At 36.8% G+C, this 26216-nt stretch overlaps 2 protein-coding genes and 1 pseudogene across 3 annotated transcripts; 2 read left to right on the top strand and 1 right to left on the bottom strand.

Moving 5' to 3' along the window:
• Positions 1 to 1632: 1632 nt before the first annotated feature.
• LOC140240001 (dnaJ homolog subfamily C member 27-like) lies at positions 1633 to 10883 on the top strand. Its single transcript, XM_072319809.1, has 7 exons — positions 1633 to 1836; positions 2821 to 2903; positions 3910 to 3979; positions 4413 to 4577; positions 5319 to 5441; positions 7072 to 7232; positions 10083 to 10883. Exons 1-7 carry the CDS (start codon positions 1765 to 1767, stop codon positions 10210 to 10212), a joined length of 804 nt encoding a protein of 267 aa, XP_072175910.1. The 5' UTR covers positions 1633 to 1764; the 3' UTR covers positions 10213 to 10883.
• A 4560-nt stretch (positions 10884 to 15443) lies between these two features.
• Positions 15444 to 21751, top strand: LOC140239903 (meiotic recombination protein REC114-like). Of its 2 annotated transcripts, XM_072319717.1 has the most exons (6): positions 15444 to 15594; positions 16890 to 16973; positions 17717 to 17800; positions 18813 to 18950; positions 19468 to 19542; positions 19894 to 21751. In XM_072319717.1, exons 1-6 carry the CDS (start codon positions 15445 to 15447, stop codon positions 20065 to 20067), a joined length of 705 nt encoding a protein of 234 aa, XP_072175818.1. In that variant the 5' UTR covers position 15444; the 3' UTR covers positions 20068 to 21751. The 2 variants fall into 2 exon arrangements, with proteins under 2 accessions (XP_072175818.1, XP_072175819.1); XM_072319718.1 differs by lacking the exon at positions 17717 to 17800.
• Positions 21752 to 23169: 1418 nt separating this feature from the next.
• Positions 23170 to 23829, bottom strand: LOC140239871 (leucine-rich repeat-containing protein 51 pseudogene; annotated as a pseudogene).
• Positions 23830 to 26216: the final 2387 nt, after the last annotated feature.

Raw genomic sequence — 26216 nt, 5'->3', positions numbered from 1 at the left:
ACATTTGGTGTTACTTTGATAAGGCGCTGCCATGGTATTTATTATTACCATATATATATATATATATATATATATATATATATATGAACGTTATGAATTATGAATTATACAGATGTATTCGGATATGTAGGTGATATAATTGTTTGGTGTATAATGATGATATATGAAAGGATATTATCAAATAAATTTATGAGTGGAATACATGTAGTTGTAAATGTCGGGTTAATGTATTATGTTATTATGGTGCATACGTTACTGTATGTTAATGTGAGTGAGTTTCATTTTGTACTCTATGACATGTCTGATTGTGGTGTACCTGTGATGAATTGAATGTTAATTTTGTTGCGATATCCAACGTATAAAGAATTTCCAGAGTGGACTATTGTGAGTAATCAATCAATAAATCTCCTCTTCCGTTTATCCTGTTCAGCGTGTAGGCATTCTCTCTCTCACTTTCTCTCCTTCTTCCTTTAATTTTGTTTTTGCTCTAATCCTTTCATTTGTAAATTCCCCTCAAGTTTAGTCATGTCACGTTGTTGTGTCTCTGTTGTTTGTTTTATTTTGTCTTATTTTTTGCATTATACATAATTACGTACTTGTAATTATAATAAGTATTTTTGGAGATATTTTAGAGTGGTCTAAAATCTACAAGCAATGCTTTTTAGTGGACCTCTTAGTTCTCATTTTTACCCTGCAAACATAACTTTGTTATTCCAGTATGTGTGCATATCTTTATTAGTTTTTTTAATTACCATTGAATGTCATACTTTGTAGTGTATATTTGCTTATGATTACATTTTTGATTTACTTTGTGTTATGTTTTGTTGAAAGAAAAATGAGAATAAAATAAATAAATGAAATGAAATCCACATGCATAGCTCCATTTTAATCCCCTGCATACACATTAACAATTTGTTTGCAGACTATTAGACCAACATTCTTTTTTTTTTGTTTTGAAGTACAGCTGAACAATAATTTTCTTATCAGAACAAAGCTCACCGAAAAAAAAAAATAAAATGTTTATCCTTGCAAAACCTCCCTCTTTCTTCCTTCTCACTTCAAGCAGTCTCCTATAAATGTAGGACCTATAACCATAGCATTATCATGCTCTTTCGTTGAACTGTTCTTTGAAGTTTTGTCTATAAATAAAGGCTAATCGCACACTGTGCAACGGCTCCAGATGATCAGGGAGGTGAGTCTCAAATCCCTGAGATGATCGACTCGTACGTATTTGTGCATGCTGTTTAGCTAATACATTGTAGGCCCTACAGTAAATCATTACTTCGCGCCACTTGTACGAGGCTATAATATGATTTATTTAAAGGGAAATTATCAGAACGTAAAAACAACATTTTCCTTTATATCATGTGAAAAATGAAGAAATAGCTCTCTTAGATTTTTTAATTGGGTATAGACATCCATAATAAACAGATATTATTTTGTTTTTAATGAGGCCTACTCGCACAACCCGGATAGGATCGGCGGTTGCGGAACGTTTCTGCGTACTGCCTATTGTGCGGTATATTCGTTCCGCGGAACTAATCGACTGGTTTCGGCCGGTATATCAGTTCCCCCGGAACCCGGAACGGATCGACTGTGACACCGGCCGTGTGCGTCCATAGTCGGGTCGTCGCCAAGGACTCGGTGGAGCGTTTCGTGAAATGAACTTGAAACCAAACTAACAAGGTTTGCGGAGCAAAGTGGCCTTTCTCGACTTCATTATACCTTTTAACCAGTTCCTACCAGTCGAATCAGTCCGCCAGTATGGACAAAAAGAGTAAAAAGAAATCGATACGGGTGAAAATCATAAGTATGGGAAATGCTGAATCAGGAAAGGTACGTTTATTTTGGTCGTCATTTGTGTAGTCCCATATATGGACATTCGTGCTAGGTTTCACTGACGTGTAACAGACTAACCCTACGTGAAATTGTCTGTACTTTCACCTGCTGCGCCATTGCATTATGGCAGTTTACAGTGTAAATCTACTCGTACTCATCGTTGTTCCTTATATTTTGAACCTTGAATGCAATATTTCCCCCTTAGTCTTCTTCTCAATCCTAGCCTTTTCCTCTACTTTTTTTTTTTCCCAAGCTGGCAAAACTCATTATTTTCCCACACATGCAATTTTTCACTGGAAGTTTAAGTGGAACTCAACGTTACATCTCCCAAAAGAAAATGCAGCTTCTGACAGTTTAGGAGTAAATTAGAACTCTTCAAAACTAAAAGGTGCAAAAATTTACAGAAGGTGAAATGAATTAGATTAGATAATAGATTAAATGTCCCCACTCTCATCGCTCATCAGCCATGAGTATTCACCTTTCCTGGAGGTCTTCAGATCCAGGGAATAGATTTAGGTCTGGTATCGGTACACAAGGACAAGGTAGACCCTCTACCATATCACTACCACTAGCCTAGTGTCTGTATGGAAGCACACAACAAAACTGATGAATTTATCAAGACGGACAAGCTAGAGTTCATTTAAGTAGCCCAAATCCACTGCATTGATGTGGACTTTATGTGGCTGTGGGTGTATTTGAGTGGTTTCTCTGTGCTTTGGAAATATGTCTTTAAAACCCTACATGAGAACTCTGACTGAGTTTAGAGGTGGTTAATGTTTTGAAGGACAACAGACTCAGTGATGAATGTCAGACTTGATAAAAATTACATTGTTTAATCAGCAGGTTTTTATGTGATTGGTGATCAAGCAACCAAAGCTTGTGATTGTTAGTTAATAGAAGCATTGTCTGTGGAAATACCATAATAATGTGGAAACCCCACAGTACTGATGTGAATGGTCTGTCTTTTCCTTTGGTCCCCAGAGCTGTATAATAAAGAGATACTGTGAGAAGAGGTTTGTTAACAAGTACATGGCTACTATCGGGATTGATTATGGTGTAACAAAGTGAGTATGATTTCATTAAAGTAGTATTTATTTGATTTCACATTTGAAAAACCCCTGGAAAGTACTTCAGTCAACTCTTGCTGAAACTTGGTAAGTATGCATAAAAGTTTGGCACTCCTTGTACAGCTTTGATACCGGTACATCAAAATGTGATGACTCCTTAAAATCTCTTTGTCACTCTTTGTATAGTTTTGGGCTTAAAGCTATGAGTCGCTATGCATGTATTATTTTTAAAAAAAAAAGTCTCGGAGGATTTACAGTACAATTTGCTACAGATCCTATTTTCAATTCTCACAAGACTTCAACTGAAGCTTGACAACAATTTACTGTAAAAGTGGAAATTTTCGCGCATTTCACGCAACCAGAAACTAGCGCGAAAATAAAAACACGCGAATATTTTGCTTGCCGTACGTTCCTGTGCGTGATGTCTTGATTCCGCGGAATTAAAAACACGCGAAACTCTTCTGACCCGGCCTAGCGCGAAAAATTAGTCACGCGAAAATATCCACTTTTACAGTAGTATAGATTAATTCAAATCTACAATTGTATGACAGAGATTCACACTGAAAATATTGTGTCCAACAATCAAAATGCTCTTGGTAAATCCATCACATACTTACACTTGTATGTAATGGCATAGCAGTTATTTGACTGGTCATTTTTTTTTTTATTGTTTGTTTGTTTGTTTGTTTTTTAGATCATTTATCCCCACTATTGACTGTGGGAGAAAGCCATTGAACTGGCAGTCTCCTTCAAATTTAAAGTGCCATACTACTTTTTCTTGGTGTGTCCGCTGCAGCACTAAGACTAAATTGCAGTTCAATTTGTTGTCTACACTTTCACTGTGTCCACTATTATGGTACAGCTATACAAAGGTGATGCATGTGGTTACATTCAAACTAGCATGTCATAAGATGTCTCTGTGTTCTATAAAGAATGCATACATCTTAAAATTTATCTTGTTACATACAAGTCTTATTTTCTCTTCATTTTCCTGTGGATATAGAGTAACAGTCAAAGACAGAGAACTAAAGGTGAACATCTTTGATATGGCTGGTCATCCAATATTCTATGAGGTGAGTCTTGATGGCAGCAGTGTCTAAGAGAGGACAGTAGGCCTATGTACTAAACCTGTGCTTCTGACAAGGGCAGCCGCTTGAAAAAGAGATAATCATAGCAATGATTTTTAGAGAGAAAATGTTAACATTCTTCTCTTCTAACCTTCCACTGTAGGGGCAAAACAAACTTGCATGGAAGAAATCAAGAATACAATTAATTGTATATGAAATAGATGCAAATTCAGTATGAATTTTTGAATGATGCAATATCCACAGGAAAACAGTATTCAACAATGACAAACATATTCACTATAAAGTATGTATGATAAAATAAATGTCTGAAGTAGATGAGTTACGGACTGAAAACAAAAATGAGCGAGATTGATACCATGTACTGAATTCTTATGCATGAGTGGCAGAATAGTTTAGTCAAGTTTAAATTTCGTTGCAGGTTCGGAATGAGTTTTACCGGGACACACAGGGAGCCCTGTTGGTTTATGATGTTGGTTCTCGGGGAAGCTTTGAAGCCCTGGAATCCTGGCTTTCAGAGATGAAGAGAGAAATTGGAGATGCATCTGAAATGGACCGAGTCGTCTTTTGCGTCTGTGCAAATAAGGTAAACAACACCCTCATCAGTACCTTCCAGTGCCCCAGAGCCCATAGCACCTTTCTCCTTAGATGTTTTATTTCTTTAATGTATTTTTATTATTGTCATTATTAAAATTTTTATTTATTTATTCTTTTTTGTAGGGGAAGGCGAGAAGAGGTTAGGGAGTAATATGCTGTAGAGGGTAAAAGAATTTTACATTCATCTAAACAGTCACACAACATACTAACATCAGCCGAATCAAAGAAGGCAAGAGTCAGAACAGCTAATTAAGAAACACATGGTTTTACATCAGAATGAATCAGAAGATTTTATAAAGATTCAATTACTTTTTGTCAGGTATTTGTTTATTCATTTTTTTATTTTATTCATTTTTTTCTTTTTAGGAAGCAAGGGAATGGTGCAACTATTGGAAGCGGAATTCTGTCATTCCTTATTATATAGAAGCTAGCATAAGGATGGTATGATTTATTGAATAAATCCTGGATGTGCATTTATCGACTTGCACTTTCTGACACAAAATTGCATACCTGTGTCTTTTGCTATTTACCTTCTGTAGTATTTGGTGATGTACAGTGGTTTGCATTGAGTGGGCTATAAGCCTTCAATGTACCGTACATCAGCATGGTAGACCTCCCTGTGAATGTGCTCTGATGAATTTTTGAACAGACTTGCAAGTTCTTTCATCACTAGTCCTTCACTATGAGTGACAGAATTATCTCCTGTTCCTACCTTCAATGCATCCTGCAGACAGACAGGGCTTCTCAGCGGGTGGTGGATGAGTCTGAAGGTCGACTCTGGGCTGATGATAAAGGCTTTCGATACTTTGAGACATCAGCCCTCACTGGAGATGGTATACAAGACATGTTTGCGGTGAGACCAACTTAACTCGTACTGGTAAAAGTCATTGACACACTTATTAAAACAGACAGCTGTTTTTATATGAATCTAGTAAACCAGCCTTTGTGCCATTAAAAGTAATACACTCTATGGAATGAAGGCTTGAACATGTGGCAGAATTCAGTTGATTTATGTATTAACATCTTTCAATAAGTTACAAATTCTGATGGAACCTCAAGAGAATTTCATTGACCCAGAATTTGCAAATGTATCCATTAAATATGACTAAAGCTAGACATTGTAATATGATAGTCATGTTTGGAACAAACTTGCCATATCACACACACACAAAAAAAATGTATGATGTGTGGTTCTTATTTTTTATTTTTTCCCCTGAGAGCAGCTCAATCCCCTTAACCCTAATCCCACCGGCCTTCCCTTCAGATCTCGATCGTGGATTGCGCGATCCTTGCGAAAATTCGCACCAAGGTAGTGGCCAATGTAATCTACAAGACTATACAGTTAGATTTGTCAAATTTTGATTTATGTATTTTATGTTAATTTATGTTAATTTATTCAAAAATAACTCTTTTTTTTGCCTATAAATCAAAAAATAAGGCTCCAAGAATTCTTATTTTTGGTGAACATATTTTTTTCAATATCCTCAACAATAATATTGAAGCAAAAATTCTGCTTCATAATTATTTCTGATATATTTTATTGTTTATTGAATTTCTTAGTATTTCCATGTTTTTTACTTTTTGTTTTTTGTTGTTTTTTTCATCAAAATTTGTCGCAGAAACTTTTTAAAGTATAATCAGGCTAAAATAAATCATAATCAGCCATTGAAAGTAAAAATGTTTATGCTTACAGTGGACTCCCGTTATAACGAAGTCCTCGGGACCGGCAGTTTTCTTTCGTTATAACGAAATTTCGTTATAACCGAATGAATAAACAATAAAAATACATAGAGTTGATAATGTTGCAGCCCTAAATTTTATTTCGTTGTAACCGGAATTTCGTTATAACCGTGTTCGTTATAACGGGAGTGCACTGTATATGAATTACTTGCAAAAACACAATTTACATTGGATTTGTACACAAAATCATGTTTTTGAGCAATTTTTGGGTCAACAAATTTTTTTCAAAGGGGCGTGGCTTCAAAACGGTATGCCCGGGAGTGACAAATTTGGTGTAAAAAATTACGCGATACTTGAAAGAAAAAAGTCATAAAATGTCTCGGCGAGAGCATCACGCGTTGCGGAATAATCATGCGAAACATCGAGGGGGGGGGGGGGGCAAAATGCCCCCCCCCCCCCCCTCGGTGGGAATAGGGTTTACATATCTATGCTTAAGATGAAAAAGTTTTGCTAAGTTCCTTATGCTGGTCAGTACATATTCTGCCACCACATATCTCACTTAGCTGTATTGTTGTACACCTGTATGTATAGAAATGATGCTTGCAATACACTTAAAAAAAAAAAAAGAGAGAAAACTACACTGTGTAGATAAATAAAGCGTGTCATAGACAACATACCATAGAAAAAGACTTGATACGTGCGTGGCTTATTATGATAGAGTGTCTCCTGTTTGAAATGGTCCAGGTCATGTTCCATGAGTTAATTTTCTGTTATCAATTAATCAACTTCTTGTGCAATTCTAGGCTTTATTCCAGGGACTGGTAACAGCGTTTGAAAACGGCGGCCGAGTAGAGCGAATTGCAACCACCCTAGGCTACACCAAAGAGCAGGTTGAGGCCATCCAGAAACTCAAAAACAGCAAGGATGATTACCAGAAGCTGGGACTACCTCCAAATGCATCAAAGTATGTGAATGTAACATTCTTTTATGACTGTATGATGCATGCATGGTCTAAAATTGTGTAGCTACTATGGATTTGTTTACTCAATAGTTTAGCTTAGTTTGTAAACTTGCATTCCATAACCTATAAATAACAAACAGAAGATATCCTTATTTACCTGAAAATACATCATTTTGAAAAAAAAAATTATAATGAAATTGATATTCATTTTTTCCCCTAATAGAGTACATGTATTATTTCCTCTATTGAGATCTCATATTATGAATCATAAAAGTCAAAGTAGTGGACTTCAACAATTCTCAAAGATGCATGATTCTTTAATCAAACCTTACAGTGTTTCTCCTCTGTTTTTAATGCATGCTTTAAACACAACTTTATCATGTCAACATCCTAATATAGCTTCTTTTGACAAGTTATGTGTGGTATGATTAATCAGCTCTAATTTGTCCAATCAAAGCATAAAAAACAAGAATAACCGCATTGTCACTGTCGCAGTATTTCGACAAACAGCCATGCAATTCAGAGTATATGTGACCCTGCATCACAAAACAAACAAAAAGTCGCCAGACATGGATTTTTAGTTGAGGACAGATTCTTAAAGAGCAGACTCTTAAAGGTAGGGGATACCTTTTACAGAACTCCTAAAATGCAGCAAAACATTAAATATGAACCTCAGTGGACTTGTTTAGGCCACTGCTTAGAAATTTGGAAGTCAACAGTTATCTACAATTTGAATAATGCACAAAACTCAACTACTCAGTAGTTCTGTGTGTCAGCCACACTTAAGCCTTTTTGTTGCAGTCTTCTGTATTTTTTATCTATAAACACAAATCTAAAAGTATAAGAGCTGATGTAATAACATATCATATAGAGTGTGTGGCAAGAATGTATATAGAAATGTTTGTAAGTTTTGATGAACTTTAGTCACAAAATATACATGATGGACACACATGCAGTGCATGGGTCTGCAAAGGTAGCCTAGTAATGTACTGGAATTTACGGTGAGCCCCGAAAAAAATTCAATTCAAAATCTAACGGTCAATAAAAATGTACTTAATGTAACCTTCCACTTTCAATACTTTATGGGAGTTTCTAAAATGATACTCTCTTCAACATACCACTGTGTTTATACAACTCTTCATTTAAGGCATGCAAATGGGATTCCCTACCTTTAAGCTTTAAAATGATGACGTGTAACTCATATCAAATGAACTCCTCTAACCTATCTAAATACATGTACTAGAAAGTGCAAACTGAGAAAAGAGGCTCTGAAGTGCAGGGTCAATTCAAGCGCTTAATCTTTACCGCCGTGCTAGCTGTGCAATGAAAGGGACAAAACACAGAATGTAAACCCCCGGAGCAACAACTATGAAGGGATTATCAGATTAAGCTGAAATTGAGCATGTTCTATTAACACATTCTACTCATGATTGATGCCAACTTTCAAAAGCAGTAGAGTTATCCTTTCAAAAGTTATTAGACTTGAAAATGAAGAGTGTGTAAAGGATTTCAAGAAATGAAAAGGGGACGCTAAGACATACCTGATCTTCCCCCAAAATGGGTTGTAGAAAAACTGCTGAAAACACACTTCCCATTCATGTTATGATCCCAAACTGAAGAATGATGGAGAAGAAGGATAGCTTTTTCAGAAAATATGTGACAGTGCATCACAAAACGAACAGAAAGTCGCACCCCTTGATTTTATGTGATGACTCAAAAAAGATGAAATCGGTCAACCAAGTCAATCATGAGTTTTTCATATTTTCTGAAAGAGCTATCCTTCTTCTACATTATCCCTAAGTTTGGAGTCATAACATGAATGGGAAAGCGTGTTTTCAGTAGTTTTTCCGCAAGTCATTTTAGGGGAGATTAGAATGATCAGGTATGTCTTAGAGTCCCCTTTTCATTTATTGAAATCCTTTACACACTCTTCACTTTCAAGTCTAATAACTTTTGAATGGATTACTCTGCTGCTTTGAAAGTTAGCATTAATCATGGACAGAACATGCTTAATCTGGTAATCCCTTCCTTGTTGTTGCTCCGCTGGTTTACTTCCTGTGTTTTGTCCCTTTCACTGCACAGCTCGCACGGCTTGGTAAAGATTAAACACATAAGCACACACTCTTCTAGAGTGTGTACTGGTATTTTTTTTTTTTTTTTTTTTTTTTTTAATGTGCCATGGTGGAAACCCCCTGTGTGCCACATTATTCTGATACACCAAAGCAGTCATGCGTTGAGAAAACATTCTGTTTTCAAATCTATACAACTTGTATAGATTTATGTCAAATTGTAGATGAAGTGAGCAAAGTTGTAGAGAAAATGCCATGCGTTGCATTGATGTAAATTCTATGACAAATCTATAATTACTTTTCTTTCAAATGTCCAGTAGCTACATTACTGTAAATGTTGACTTTTGCATACAAATCAGTGACGGATACTTGGAATTTGCACGCAAATCCAGCATGAAACACAGCTTGTTAGTCAATCACCACATTAAATGCAAGCTATAGACAAGAGGAACGGAATCGCGAGGAACGCTTTCACTGTACTATGGCATTTGGCGATATATCGATCGGTTTGGGCGGGTCTGTACTTTTGAGCGGAATATGCGAAGTTGGCACGTCGTCGACTGAGTCGGACGTGCGAACATGGCACATAAAGAGTTAAGATAGGTTAAGAGAGTCCATTTGAATCGAGCTATACATCATTATAAAGCTTAGAGTCTGCTCTTTAAGAATCTGCCCTTATCTAAAAATCCATGTCTGGCGACTTTTTGTTGGTTTTGTGATGCAGGGTAAATTATGCCTTTAAAGTGTCTCATGCAAACTCCCTTTCTTTATCATTATTCTTCAGGGATGACATCAACAAAGCATACAGGAAGATGGCAGTCCTCCTCCATCCAGACAAAAATGTCGCCCCCGGCAGCGAGGAGGCCTTCAAGATTCTTGTCAGTGCTCGGACGGCTCTTCTCAAAAATAGGTAGCTGGCAAAGGGTGCTTAAGTAGTCTTCCCAAACCAGTCTGATGAACATTGCTGCACAGTGACATGCACAGGAAATACATCTTCTTTCCTCACCAGAACTGTCTGCTTGTGTTGAAGGAACCTGGTTTGAGACTACAGCAGACTACACAGCTATGAGTGGATGCACGTTGTTTGTAGTTTTGATGTCATCGTACACAGGGTTTTTATGTGCACCTTGCTTGTGAGATTGGACTTGATGGAGCATGTTTGGCTGTTTTATGATTTTTATCAACTCTAATGCAATCCTGATGCACTCTGTAGCTGGTGAAGATGATTATGATGAAGGAATTACCCTTAACATGTTACTACAACCTAACTAAATATGTCATATAAAAGTGGTTTGTATCATGCTGTTATTAATTTATTTAATTGGCCCAGCAGGAATAAAAAGTCGTCTTCAAGTAAAGAAGGTATGCTCTGAATTTGAATGTAAATACATGTACTTCACAGCGCAGTGGAGCCATCTGTATCTGTCTTTATTATTTTGATGTTGTTATGCATCTCCATGATATTTACTTCAAATGGTCCATATTTCACTATTTCAGTGTTTTGCTATACTGTGTATTTATGTTGGAAATAATGCAGCTGTATCCATGTTAGTACTTACTAATAACTTTTCTTATATACCCAAAGACAATTAATGACCAGAGGCTCCGTTAAAAAAAAAGAAGACAGATTAAGCATATTTATCATGACAACTATGTAGTACTGTACCTTCCCTTGGTCTTATTTATAAAAGCTGATTAATTATTTCAATGTAATGAGTTTACTGAAGCTATTTTCACTGACGTACAATTCATTCTCTGTTCAGTTGACTTTCCTGAATAGGTGATAAATCAGGCAAAAAGGATAGAAACAGTTCACCAAAATTGATAAAAAATTGAGAAAATTCATAAATAGGGAAAGACTCAAATGTTTTTCTGAATGTTGATGTTGGTTGCAACCATAATATAATTGTGCAGATAAGTTAAAGTGATGATGTCATACACATTGTGCACATATATGGTAAAAGTATTAATTTTTGGTTGTTAATTCAACTACAACCCTTTCTCCGTAAAATTCATTATTTTACAGCACAGCAAACGGATTCAAATGATGTGGTTTTTCATTTTGATTTCATGACAAAGGTCAATTTCATAAGATTTAATAGTATGTAGGTCAGCAGGAAATTCTGTGGGCCCATAACGTCAATGCCTCATCCAGTATGCGCATGTGGTTTCTACTCATATCTCTGTTCTGCCTAAACATGAGAAACTGTAAATTCCATAATTTTCATATATTATGTCCAGTTTTGGTGAAACATATGTTATTTTGGTGGTTTTTATTGTACCTTATCTGTCAAAGTCAACTTGAGAACGTTGTAGAATTTTACTCTAAATTGGCAACAAAAACAATATGTTGACTTTACTGTTAGTGGCTGTAGACGTTACGTATGTAATGGGTACTGTATAGACTGCAGTGTGCATTTCTAAAAAGCCAACATCAGTTTGACTCAATATGCGATTCTAGTTTTGTTCAATACCATGAAATGGTGCAAAACTGTTGTGAATGCTGTATGTTTTTCATTCAGTAGTATACATTTAAATTGAAATTTCTTTTGCCACACTGAACAAAATTTCTTTGAATTATTTTCATTTCACTTTTAAGAAAGAGCCAGAGTGTTCATCCTCATGCTAGGAAGAAAGGATATTGTTCATTGTTCCACAGCATATTTGCTGGCTAGCTTATTATGTGAAAATGCCAGAGGTTTATTCATATTGTCACCTTGGCAAGATTGTCAATGAATCATTAGTCACTAACATTGCCTTGTGTGACTGCATGCATCCCAAGTTTCCGTCCTAAGTGAATTCATTCAGCTGAGAGTGAAAAGTCTAAACTTGTTCATGCGTCCTGTTATTGGTGTGTGCTTTTATACATAAACATTGATATTCCTATACCATTACATTTGTATTTATGAGCAGGTTGTATGTCTTGAGAAATTTGCAGATGCATACATGGTGTATTTTCCAACTAGACAGAGGAGTAAATGATGGTATTTTTAACCACTGTTGACCAGTTTTTGCATACTAAGTCTTTCTATCATTCCATGGTTGATTTGAAGATCTACCTTATGTGTAATTCACAAAAGATTGCAATTGACAAAAGATTCATAAATTTTATAGCAATTTTCAGTAGGACCTATTGTTGAACCATGGGACTAAAATGGCATGGACTTGCCCTCAGCGTGTGGTGGTGAATATAAAAAGCTTTATTCTCTGAAGCATGCAATGCTTGGTTGCCTTGATTTTTCTCAATGAAGGTCTTGATACCACCGTCCTTTGATCAGACCGGGTTTTTTTTTTTTTGTGTGTGTATCTTTACAGTCACACCACCACACATTAGTTTGTTTAAGGTATTCTAAACTTTTTTAATTCCTTGACAATTTGTGTTACAAAGCCACATTCTTGTATCATGCACAATGAAAACTGAGTGTGCGCTCTGTGATCTTATGCAACAAAGTTCATTGTGCCTGGATAAAACAAAATGATATATTTTCTTTTGTCTAGATTAAACAGACCCTTTTGGGTTTTTTAAATGTTATTTGTTACTTTGATGATCCCAAAGTGACACAATTTTCAACATATCCCTGTCCATTGGACCTGTCTTTACTAATTCCAATATAATTTGAATTTTCAATCTGATTTGATGTTGAATGAATTACTCTTGTAGTATGAAAAAAATGTGATAAAATCTTAAAGGCAATGCTGCTAATGTTCATTACCAAATTACTAATATATATTGTAATATCTATATTGATAATAACAATATGAATGTGATATGATAAGTAAATCTGCTTCTACTGTTATTAACAATATCAATGAGCATCTCTATCCGGTTGAAGTATGCAATGTATTCACGTAATCTCGCTCATCGTGGTGCTTTAGATTACACATATTTAAAGGACAAGTTCACCTTCATAGGCATGTGGGTTTAGTGAATGCAGCAATATTAGTAGAACACATCAGTGAGAGTTTGAGGAAAACCGGACAATCCGTTCAAAAGTTATGAATTTTTGAAGTTTCTGCTGAGTGACCACTGGATGAGAAGACTACTATGGCTTGTGATGTCACATGAGTACAACGATATAAAGAAAGAAAAAAGGAAATTCAACATACGTGTATTTCCATTTTTCTTACATAACGAAAAAACATTCGACTTCTCTCTTTCAGAAGGCAAGGGGAATAATATTACCCTCAACATACGCCAGTAACAAGTTGAAGAAATGTGAACTTTATTCAAAAAGTAAAGTTTTGTGAAATTCTCTTTTTATTTTCCTTATATTGTTGTACGCATGTGACATCATACACTGTAGTAGTCTTCTCATCCAGCAGTAACTGCGCAGATACTTCAAAAAGTCATAACTTTTGAACGGATTGTCCTATTTTCCTCAAACTTTCACTAATGTGTTCTAATATTGCTGCATTCTCTCAACCCTTATGTATATGAAGGTGGACTTTGTACAGGAAATTTACTTGTCTTTTTGGCAGATTTCAGACAGTTTTTACCTTATTTTGTTGCGCTACAATGGATTTTATGAATTTAAGTTTCATATCAGGCTCTAAAGGAAGTTTGTCTTCATTTACAGTTTGTGTGAAAGTGTTCTACAGACCGACCCACAGCAAAGTGTACACTCAATTGTTATCACACCATCAGAGTAAAGATGGATAATAATTATTGTCTGTGAAGTGATCAAGGGGAACAGAAATATATGTTAAAAAAGAGAAATACATGTAGTAATATAAGTTTACCTCTATTTCATCATTTTCACTCTTTGATTGCATTTGCTATATTATGGGCAATCAAAGGAAAATCTACCACAGTATTATTATCTGTATCTGATAATTTCATGCTTCGTATTCCTGGGTTTCGTTGCCATATTGGGTTTTACTATCAGACACCAGTCCTACCATTTCTCTCAACTTGAACTGCGTTCTGAAATGATCAAAGTACGTAATGGAAGCTGTCAATTTCATATATTTATTTTGGTTTCTTATTTGTGTTTGTATGTTTGTGTGTGTGCCTGTGTGTGTGTGTGTGATGAAATGTGAGACTGTCATCGGTTTACTAAAGATTTGAATGTTATGTGTTTAGAATATACAGAGTGTAATTAGACCTATCAGGTCGGACTTTGAATCCGCTTTGGTTTTTATACTGCAACAAGATTTTACTTTATGTTGTGCTTTAGTAAAGAATTCTACACGTACAATGTATCACTTCTTTTGTTTTCATGCTACAGAAATTGTAGCATGCCCCTAAATTGTGACGTGTTGTACTTTCTTGAAAGAAAGTTGAATTTGTATTCATCAATTCATCTAAATTTATTTGATAAGTTCGTATTTCCTCTCACCCTGGTGTTACACACTCTTGGGAGTGCCTACGGGAACAATTTGTGTATTTTTCCAACAAAGGGAAAGATTTGTTACTTCAAACATTTCATGGTGTTTGTTCCATTTGTCGTCTTGTGATGTTGGTTCGTTTCTAGTTCCGTGATTCCGTGAGTCTGATTTTAATGACACACTTCGACGGCTTTCTTAATACCAGGGCCGGCGGAGCGTTTTCAAAAGTGTGTGTGTGTGTGTGTGGGGGGGGGGGGGGCAAATTCCGGGTTTCATGAGCTAACAAGCCAAAAAAAAAAAAAAATAGCGGATCCAGAAAGATGGGAAAATTCACTTAAACAACATTATCACAACGATTAACGCTTGAGACATAATAGCAACTTTTTTTTTGTTGCTGTTTTAAATCATTTGATAATCAGGTGGCAAGATTCCGTAACCTGAGTCAAAATAGACGTACGGTACCCGTTCTACCGTATGATAGCGACAATATTCCCTTAAAAATCAAGTGAGTAAACGAGCAAAGGAAACAATATATATACAAAGCCAGAAAAGATATCACAAAAACTGAAGTGGAGGTATGAAGTGGATGAATTGAGCGATTCACGTTAGGTCCCAAGCATTATGATTAGAACTTACTCTTTATTTCTTCTTCTTGTTATTTACATTTTAGTAATGGGAGGGCGTAGTCTCTGTTTCTGCTGTGTGTGTAGGCGCGCGCCTAAGTGTGTGTGAACGTGCGTGCGTGCTGCTCATGCGGCATGCGCTGCATGCATATCGCATTGACGTTGCATAACTTTTTTGATCGATGATAGATAATTATGGCGGAGCGAGCCAGCATCTCCGAGGAAATTGGTGTTGGGAAATTGGCTCACCAATGGGAACTTTTGAAGTATGCACGATACCTCATCAGTGATGGCGATGCGAGAAGCTTTGTCACAACAACCCCACGAAAAGAGCAACAATGGAAGGTATGGCAAAATCACGTTATCTATAGTCATAAAATTCGTAGGTTATATGGCATCTCAACTGCCGGCCACCATCTGCGTAGCTCATTCTGTACTGCCAGCTCAGCTGAGTAGCGTGAACTAACACGCGCACGTAGGCCTACCTAGGTCAATGTGATGGATTCATTAGACATCAGTAGCTGGAGGTTGTGGTTCGTGCTAAATTTATAATCAAACCTAGTTGTGGCTGTGCAGTCACAACCTGTGCCAACTGTAAAATCAGATCTAAATCACATCAATTGAGCTGCACGGTGGCATGATTAGTCCCATGAAATCTCCCGACACAGTCCCATGCACACAAACTCCTCGGCTACATAGGCCCTAGGTGTAGAGTCTATAGGCCTATCTAACATTAAGCCTAGCGTCAGACTCAGACGAAAGAGAGTCGCGAGCAGACGTGCCACTGCTATGCCTATAGGCCCTACTATGTCTAACGTTAGATCAGGATTCTATCACTACATCTAGCTCAAGTTGCAGACATATTCAAAGAAGCAAGGTCTAGTACGTATAGATATCTAGGGACCTAGATTTTGTTGTATAATGTTGCTTTTGTGGTAACAATCGTATAGATAGGCCTAACTATTATGGCATCGCCATCGGGCATCGGTCAGACTTATTGCCATTCGGACTAGCGTCTAGTTGTTTATGTAGGGCCTAGACCAAGTTTCTTACTATTAGGCATAACGTTAGCTAGTAGATAGCCTATGGTTAGCAATTGAAAGACAATGACTAGCAAGGTCTAGTCTAGTCCAATTTGACAGTGGCACAAACCCAAAACAGAATGTCCAAGGATTAGGTTTCTTGTTCTAGACCATGTTCCTAGACTGATAGTGGCTAGAGTCTAAACCCTAGCAGATTTAGAAGGTTCTGTTAGATCTATACTGTGTAGATTCTAATCTAGTTTTAAAACTTGGTAGTAGGCCTACTAGTTCGGCCACATTCCATTGGTCATGTTCACATTAAACATTACCGAAAGTAGAGACTACTTAGGAAACCTACTGCCGTACTGGGAGCCAACCCGAGCTCTTCGGACGTTTCGTACAATGCTAGTAGTAGAGTACCTAGAGTAGTGTACCTGTTTTAGTAAAGTATAGATTTCTAGTGGTAGGCCCTACTTAACTAGTTCTAGGACATCAAACTCAATTATGTTATTTACAATTTTACTGATTTAAACTCATGACTAGATTTTATGTAGAGAGGAAGTAAAACCCGTATAGACAAATGAACCTAACGAAATCTCAAATCTTGTATACTTGAAGTACATTTCCCCTACAGAGCCTAGTGGGCTAAAACTGACTGTCACAAAGGGACACCTACTGCTGACAAATAGCGAAGTCATTTTGGTGAGTGCCAGCCTGAATGTGTTGAATGTAATTTGCGTTTACAAAACAAAGGATCATCCAATAGCTTCTACTCCATCTTTTTTCCGATCGCTGCAAATTACAAAGCAACAAACTGACAAATGTTTGGTATTTGGGATGTCATTATTATCATTATGAATCATTTCTTTTTGTAGTTTGAAACCGGACCCAACTGTTCAAATCTTCAAAACCGTCTTTTTCTCCTCTGTTTTTCGTTCCACTGGTGTGTAACGAATTCTTCCTGTTTAAGGAAAAATGCAAAGACTGGATTGTTGTCTTCCTCTGAGGGTGACAGAAAGTGTGGTTATCGCGAGGCCTATCAAATAGCATAAACTTTGCTGGAATGAATTTGACCCTTCAAGTTTATACGTAGAATCTTTAAGGCCTCAAAATCAATACACCATGAAAGTGTTAATGCCTGTGTACGTAGTTGACCTGAGACAAAAAAGAAAGAAAGAATATTTTATGTCGTAGAATATGACATCACCCTAAATGGCTTAATACTATAGGTATGTCTTGGGAAATTCTCCTTCATGTTTTACGGAGTTCAAATGAAACACAGCACCACGGCATGGAAAAAGCAAACAAACAACAACAACATTTTAGAGAGACGAGCATGGTATATCAAAACTATGCAACATACCGGTGATATGTTAAACAAAATTTTGATATATTTGAGACCACATTACATCTGACTGCGGAGGTAATTATCACTTTAATTTCAGGAGAACTACTTTTTGCCAGATATGAGGGGCACCATACGGGGATTCGTACGAGGTGACAGTTTGCTGTTTGTCATCAAAATCAAGGTAGAGTAATGCCTTAGATGTTGTCTCTTTTCTCTCCCTCTCTTATTATCTGTTGCCTCAAAAAGAAAGAAAAAAAAAAGTTCTCCCTTGTCTCCTTTGGTCTTTTGCCTTGCTAGCCAGTCAGTTAAACCAACTTTCGATATATCTCATCAACCTTCCGGCTTCTTTTGGTTCACTTTTGCGCCATTTTCCAGCATGTCTAATATCGCTGGGGCGACAAGACCTCGTACATGTATCTACAGAATGTCAAATGTTCAGGAGAGCCAAAAACATGGCGGCCAAAGCACTATAGCGAATGGGATAGCCTTTCCTTTGACATGCCGTGGTGGCTTCATTTTTGGAGTTTTACAAGACAACTGGGATTTGGCCAGGACATCACTTAACCCATTAATTGACCATTAATCCAAAAAAGTCGTTTTCACCAAAATTTCAGATACAAGGTCTTGTCACCCCAGCGACGCTATGTTATTATCATCAAATATTATCTTATACAAGTAATAATCTTTCATTTCTATTTAGGTGATTTCATGTCCAAAAGTTATCTCCATGAACCTTTCTGCAAACACATGAATAATGCACAACAACAAAAACAAACTCTCATCTCGCTCATTATGTATAGTAAAGAAAAAAGAGAGAAGAAACATTAGATATCATCCCCGCCGGAACCCAATGCTCTTTTGTGCAAGCCCTGGAAAACGATATTGTGTAATAACAAACCAGTTAATCGTTATCTCTGCCGTAACGTCAGGTATTAGAATGCATTCATGTGTAACCACGCTATTTTCACAAACTGACAGATATACCGCTTAACATCTAATTATTATGCCGGTGAAAATAGTGAACATTGCGATATCACTTAGGAAAATCTGTTTATTTTCCTTACTTTGACATCTCTAATTATCTTCGCTGTTTATTGCATAACGGTTATAACTGTTGTAAATTTAAGATTATTTGTATCAGTCTGATGGGTTCGGTGATTTCATTTTCATCATTATGCTTATAATGAACTCAGAATGAAGCCAGAAAGTTCCGAGTTCGCTTTGCGAAAGGTCAGAGGTCAAGTGGAGAGGCCATGTGTGACGACTGTGTTTCGTGTCTGTCATTCTTCTTTCCTGTCAAACTGTTTGAACCACCAAGAAACAACGAGCCAGTAAGATCTCATTCCCCCCTGCTCATTCTGTCCCCGCTTCTCCAGCTCAGTTTTTTTTTTTTTTCAATATTTACGGATACATGTCACTTCAGAGCGAATGGAATTTTAAATTCAATTAAGTATGACTGTCATAGTTCCAGAACAAAGCATTTCGAGGAGATTATGAATTTCTCTCTGAATCAGACTTTTATTTTCAGTCAAGCATAAGTTACGTGTACATGTAAACGTATACTTCCGTTTGAATGATCCAAGGTACAGAATTAGAATCTTAACAGATATCACGACTGCACGAAAACTAGTAATTAATGAAATCGTTAAAATGGGTGTGATACCTTGTATGATTGTCATTATATGCGTATGCATACATACATACTAATAATTATGTACTTACAATGTATGCTAATGTTGTTTAAATCTTTTCATGGTATAATGTGTTGGTTAGCCGTATTAACGCTTCTCATTCATCATGGTCTATCATGTCATATTAAAGCTGAATCTGTTGTTCAATTTCATACAGTCCTCAACAAAAGAAGACGCAAAGACTATGATGCAACCTGTAAGAGGCGAAGTTCCGATCTCTGACATGTCAAAGGTTAGTCTACGTCATGTTATTGTATACTACACAAAATGTACTAGTATAACTTGAAAATAATTATGCAACACACATAATGGGTAATTCTGTCCTGTTTCTAAATCTGAATCAATGAGTGCAATATTACAATTGATGTACGCAGTCCGTATCTAGCCATAGATCATCAGCACTAAAATCACATACATGTATCGACATTTTAAATACATGGAGACGAAGTTTTATCGGGCAGTGATAGCCGCATAATAGTATCTATAAACTTTCGGACATACACTAAACCCACTGAAAACTATTATGCTTCCACACTTTTATTCCATAATAATGTCGGCTCTCTATGACTATAATTTGTTTTAGAGCGTGTCAGACCCAGAGGGCGTAGCGCTTCCCACCCCTTACCTGGAGTCCTCGGTCACAGCGGACTCAGGCGATCTCAACAAACTTCTGAGATTTCTTCTGACTGACGCCACTTTTCCCGCCTTCGTTGGGGCCGTGGAGAGAGAACTGAAAGCTATCGAGTCGGACGAGTAATGATCAGTGAGCGTGGGTCTGGACCAATGAAGATAGGAACCTTATAGTTTTTATGGTAGTCAGTGGACTGGTGCAAATGTGTGTAGTAATGCCGAGTCAATCGGATCACAAATCAGGGAACCAGTTGAGATACAGGAATTGTTCTTTTAAAGGTATCGTGGTCTCTTGTCTTTCTGTCTTGTGTGTGCGTGTATGTAAATAATATCTTGCGTTGCTGCTCTGTGAACTGTGTATCGCCTCTTTGGCTTTTCATCAGCGTTTTCTAGATAGGGAGTGTTTATATTTATGGATCCTTGTATAGGTATGCACATTGTATGTATGTGTGTATTGAGTGTTTCTATTCTTACTAAGTTTGGCAAGTTACGAGTCTCATGAAATCTATTTAGAAAACGATTGAGGCTGGCTACATGACAACCATCTCACTAGTCTTTGAAGTTTTGTAGTAGGGCCTACATTGTCAATACTAGAAACTAACGGTTACAACATTCTGTTCTTATCCATGAACCTCCACTGCATTTGAAAGCAACAATTTTTAGTTGTATTGGCTGTATCGAGCAGAGGAGGCATGCTCATACAACGTACAACTGTAGTTGATCGTTTGGACAAACGACCCTGAACCATAACGTTCGGTCTAATAAAGGCCACGGCCAGCATTCCATAATCATGAATTGTTTTCTTACAATAATTCTTAGATTGTAAGCGATTTTGCGTAGATTCAAGTTAAAATCGCTTACAACTGATAAGAAGCACTATCGCTTACATCTGTTCAATAAACAATTTGGCAAGATATTTCGCTTATTTTCAGCAAAAAAAAAAAAAAAAAGTTATGGAATACCGGCCCAGGTCCAAGAAAGTATGTTTGTATGTACACCAATGTGGTAGTGTTTTTGAAAATTGTGGCAAAATGCTTCCAGAGTATAAGTGTCAAGTGCAAAGTGAACTTACTTATTTTCTTGAAAATATATGTGTGTGTGTGGGGGGGGGGATGTTACTTGACCATGCATCTTCTGTACCTACCGCAAAATAGTGATCCTTTTTCACGCGCTCTATATTGTACATTGTATCTACATTTAATTAGGAACTCTTAATGACTGCAATTTAGATTTACAACTCTTACTGGCCATGAGAAGTACAACTGCCCTGGGTCAGCAAGATTTAATACCACGCATGATCTACATCTGTCTACAGCCAACATGATTATGAAGAATAATCTGTGTTGTTTTTATCTTCCTCTCTTTATAAGACTAAGTCAGGAACTACTGGAATTTGTCAATTGAATAGAAAAGAAAGCATTCTGCAGTCCACCCACTGTTTGCACATAATGTCACTTAAAGGCTGTGCTACGAACAATTGATATTATTCATACGATAAACAAACAGTGTCATGTTTGATATTTACATTGTATTTATTTACATCAACATGCAATTGCAACATATTCCATCGCTAAAACAAACAAAAACACGATAAGAACAAATTGGCATGTGTTTACGTATAAAAATGATAATTTTAAGTAGAAAAGAAAATATATTGAAAAGATTTTAAATCTAAAAATTTAACCAACGGCAATTAAAAAGGATTGGATCTAATGTTTGTGTATGCATGTGTATGTGCTTGAAACCTGCTGTTTTAATTATAGAAAAAAAAGTAATAAATATCATATCTGATTTCACGTCATCACACTGGAGTTATGGATATCATAAAGCGTTTTAGATTCATGCGTTTTACCTTTCACAAGACAAACTATGAAGATCCATACTTACGTCTTACTTGTAAGTGTGATCAATGACATAACTACATGATTGTTACACGTCAAGATAAACTTGCGCCATACTTACCGACTACATCTGACTTTACTAAATTTAACAAGCATGGGAAAATAAGAAAATAAAAGCAACTTTTAGTGTCTATGTAGACAACCTGTGGTTATTTACCCCTTCGGCGTTGTCGTTATACTACAAGTATCGGGTATATTGTAATGTATAAAACATGCAATGAAAGTGGTTCGACAATCTTTCAGCTAGGCATCGTACATGATGATGATGATGAAACAGCATTTATATAGCGCCATTTATCTGTAGAAACATTCAAAGGCGCCCACATGCATCATAATACAGTGCGCTCCCGTCATAACGAACACGGTTTAACGAAATTCCGGTTTATAAAACGAAGTAAAAAGAAAAAAAAAAAAGAATCGGGCCGCAACATTATCCGCCCTATGTTTTTGTTTGTTTGTTCGGTCATAGCGAAATTTCGATAAAACGAAAGAAAACTGGTGGTCCCGAGGACTTTATTATAACGGGAGTTCACTGCAGTCAATATACATGTACTTTAGTTAGACGTCAGCGAATGACGGCTGTTCTTACCTATCTCCCTTTGATAAATCTATATACAGTCCACCGGGAAGTGTTCAGCCATTAGTTAATTGGATTAACGAGACACCTGTTAGCATTCATATCATTTAATTCCCACTTTGTCGTGACGGAAAGAACTATCAAAATAATACAGTGCACTCCCGTTATAACGAACACGGATATAACGAAATTTCAGTTACTACGACATAAAGAATTCCGGCCGCAACATGAATGGCTCAATGTTTCTTTGTTTGTATGTTTTGTAATTGTTTGGTTATAACAAGATTTCGATATAACGAAACAAAAAAAAAAAAAGAACTGCCCGTCCCAAGGACTTCTGATAACGGGAGTCCACTGTACAGGAAAAACTACACAGACGCAAAAAAAAAAAAAAAAAAAAAAAAAAAAAAAAAATATATATATATATATATATATATATATATATATACAACAGGTTACGTGTCCACGTGATATTGAAAAAAATAATAAGATGAAATATGAAAATAAAAGTTATGAGTGCTTGTGAAAATCATTTGTGTACGCTATGTGTCGCATTGCAAAATAAGAGTTTCGTTGAACGACTGGAACGAGTACCCGACATGATACAAAAATAAATCATTGGATGTTTTACTGTTATTTCAAAAATCCGTTCCTCGGTCAAGCATCAAGGTACAAAAAGGGGGCTAATCAAAGCTTCTACTGGAAGTCGAGTAAAAGGAAATTAATGCATATTTCCAGATAATCAACACTTTCATTCTGTTTTTGACCTAACGTGTTTCTTCTTCTCCCCAACCAGCGTCGCATACACGTCAGACGTTTCTCTGTCTGCCTTGGTCACTCTGCTGAAGTCTAGCGCCCTCAACCGAGGCAGTCTAGACAGTACACGGAGTCGGTATCCTTTTTCCGATTCGACAGGATTTCCGTGCAGGGTCAGACTAATGAGTTTTGGTAGTTTGGCGAGCTTTTCAACCTCCGCGATATCATCTACTGCGTTTCCATGGAGATAGAGGATCTTGATGTTGGGGAATTGGAGCAGTACTTCGTCTATCTTGATGAGATAATTGAAAGATAAATCAATCCAAAAGAGTTGTTGTGGATGAGCCAACATGTCATCGAGAAACTGAGCGAATCCTTTCCATTCCTGCAGGAGATTGTTGTTCATTTTTAGGGAGGTCGTTTCGTACTTCCCGTCTTCCGTTTGATGAAGCTTTTTTCGTCGCGTTTGTCGAGGCTCGTCGTCCTTGCCGTGCAGGTACGAGTCGAAATTGCCAATGTTCATAAAGGAGAAGTCTAGTGGGGCAGCCGTGTAGGGGAATTCGGTGTCGAATGTGTTGATGAGAGCCTTGGCGTTTCGAGCCACTTTAGACTGGGCGGCCTCCGGGCGAGGGAGCTGCTGATAGAATGCAGCCATCTTGATGGACTTATTTCCCTGGAGAAAGTACTTGGATGTCTAGATAGAGCTCACATCACCGTGTCTGCATTTGACATGGCTGCCGCCATGTTACAATGAGGCCGAGGTACTCGGTATATAACCTGCAAAGAAAATAAAAATGACAATTACATAAACTTTTGTAGATAAAGTTTACAATAGTTACTAACTTAAATTTCTTCTCAAAACATGTCAAATGATGCAGAGTAGAGTGGACTCTTTACTCAAAGTCAATAGACGTTCAGCTCTTTGGTCTGGATACAAAACAAAGCTGGTTTAAAAAATGGCATCTAAATCACGTGATCAAAGCGGCTAACCCTTACTGAAGTTGGCATCCACTTTGCGTCCATTCATATCATGCGAAAATCCAACAGGATTTTTTTTTTTTATATTTTCAAAACATATAAATCCAAACAAAGTCCACTGAATTCTATCAAGACAGTAGATATGCAATAGTTTCATCATTCACCATTATTCTATGCAAGAAAAGAACAGATCTGGAGGGGGGGGGGGACGTTAATCACTTAGAAAGTAACATGTAAGAATGAAAGGCACTTAGTAATTATGTAGAATTATTGCATTGATTGGATAAATGTAATGATTTACTGGAATGACATTTGGCACTTATCCAAAAAAAAAGTGTATGAATTAATAAAATTGGATTGCCACGCGAATACTTGGAGATGCATTTATCGCGGACATAATGATTTATTCGAATACAGCTGTAATTATTGTTATTTATTCACTGTGTAAGCACTGGTAAGTATTTTGTAAGTATGTCATTACCTGCCATGTATTGTGTCCAGAATAGGACCATGGACCTGGTGGATGTCAACATGTCCTTTGTTTTACTTATCAATAAAGACATGATTAAAACAAGATATTACTATTATTATTATTGTTATTATTATTATTATTATTATTATTTACCACAGAACTGGTGTACTCGAATGTCTTATCAAACCTTTCCTTCCATGCAGGATTTTTAATGTTTTGTTTTGTTTTTTGATAACGGCAAATGAATATCTTACAGATGATTTGAAGCTTTTTTTTTTTGTATTAACACTTGTAATGCTCGATCATGAGTAGCACACACGCATAAACGCACGCGCACACACATACACCAATGTATAATCATCACAATAGGTCCGCATGACGTGTATGTAGGATGACATCTTGAGATAAGGTTTGAACCATTACTAGAAAAAGCTCGGTATATCTTCCTTCACATTATTGATCGAGATTCATCAATCATAAATACGGAAATCCATTCAGTATCTGCTTGTCAATATGGCGCCGCTGCCAAGAATGCAACGTTCTCAGCAGGTGTTTTCAACAAGAGCTTTACATCCGTTGGCGTTGACTCCCAACAGCTTATTTATGGAAGCCTTGTATACTATAGTACTCGGGAGGCGAGGCAAGCCTCGTGAAATTATGGAGCTCTGAGGTTTATCATTCCTTATAAGATATGACAGGTGCACATTCGTGAAAAGAGAATGTCGAGAAGTGAGTTTACATGGATGCAGGAACCTCCCAACCATGATTATGTTACACTAAATTCTGATGGAGAGAAAACCTCTGTAACGGCACAGCTTATAAGTTATCAATTGATATCTTAAAACTCATCAAAAATGTTGACACGTAGAATCATATAATGTACAGTAGAGAGCTACGATCATTATTTGATGACTTTCGGAATGTTTATTTTTCTGTAATAAAGCGCATATAGGTGTTTTGTGTCAACATTGAATTGGTTTGAAAGAAAAAAATCTGCTCCGTACTGCTGTCATAAAGCGCGTGTCATACAATATGGTTTTAGCTTCCCTTTGGACATGTTGAAACAAAAGGTACGGTACATTTTATTCATATTATTGAGCACCAAGATTGATTATGTCAGTTTTTAACCCAATATCTATAAATAGCGTGATATTTCACTTGATATCAACTCCAAGTGCAGACATACAGATAGTGTAGAATGCATTCTGGTATCTAATCTGATCCATATCTTGCATGCAAGAGAGCTTTCCGCTTCAGTGGTGTAAAGCTATAAAACAAGGTTTGGGAGTGATAGTCACGTGTTTGGCACCAATACCACCTGACTGTATACGTGAGAAATGCATTTACAGAATGAGGTCGATTACTCTACCTGGTGCGATATTTTTCTCTTTTGAACTGGAGCGTGACACTTTTGTAGCACATGTTTTCTTTACGGTAGTCCAGCGTTTTATGGCTAATATAAAAGTAGGTTTCGTGCAATGACTTTGCTTGCTATGGGACGTTCGCATGATAGAAAGAATAAATTTTCCATACCCTGATAGAGGAAAATGAAGCAGTTGTCAAATTTCAAGACGTTCCACGGGTGGTTTACT

This window comes from Diadema setosum, chromosome 16 (assembly GCF_964275005.1).
Source record: "Diadema setosum chromosome 16, eeDiaSeto1, whole genome shotgun sequence".
Classification (NCBI taxonomy): Eukaryota; Metazoa; Echinodermata; class Echinoidea; order Diadematoida; family Diadematidae; genus Diadema; species Diadema setosum.
This window is presented reverse-complemented; position numbering and strand designations above follow the sequence as displayed.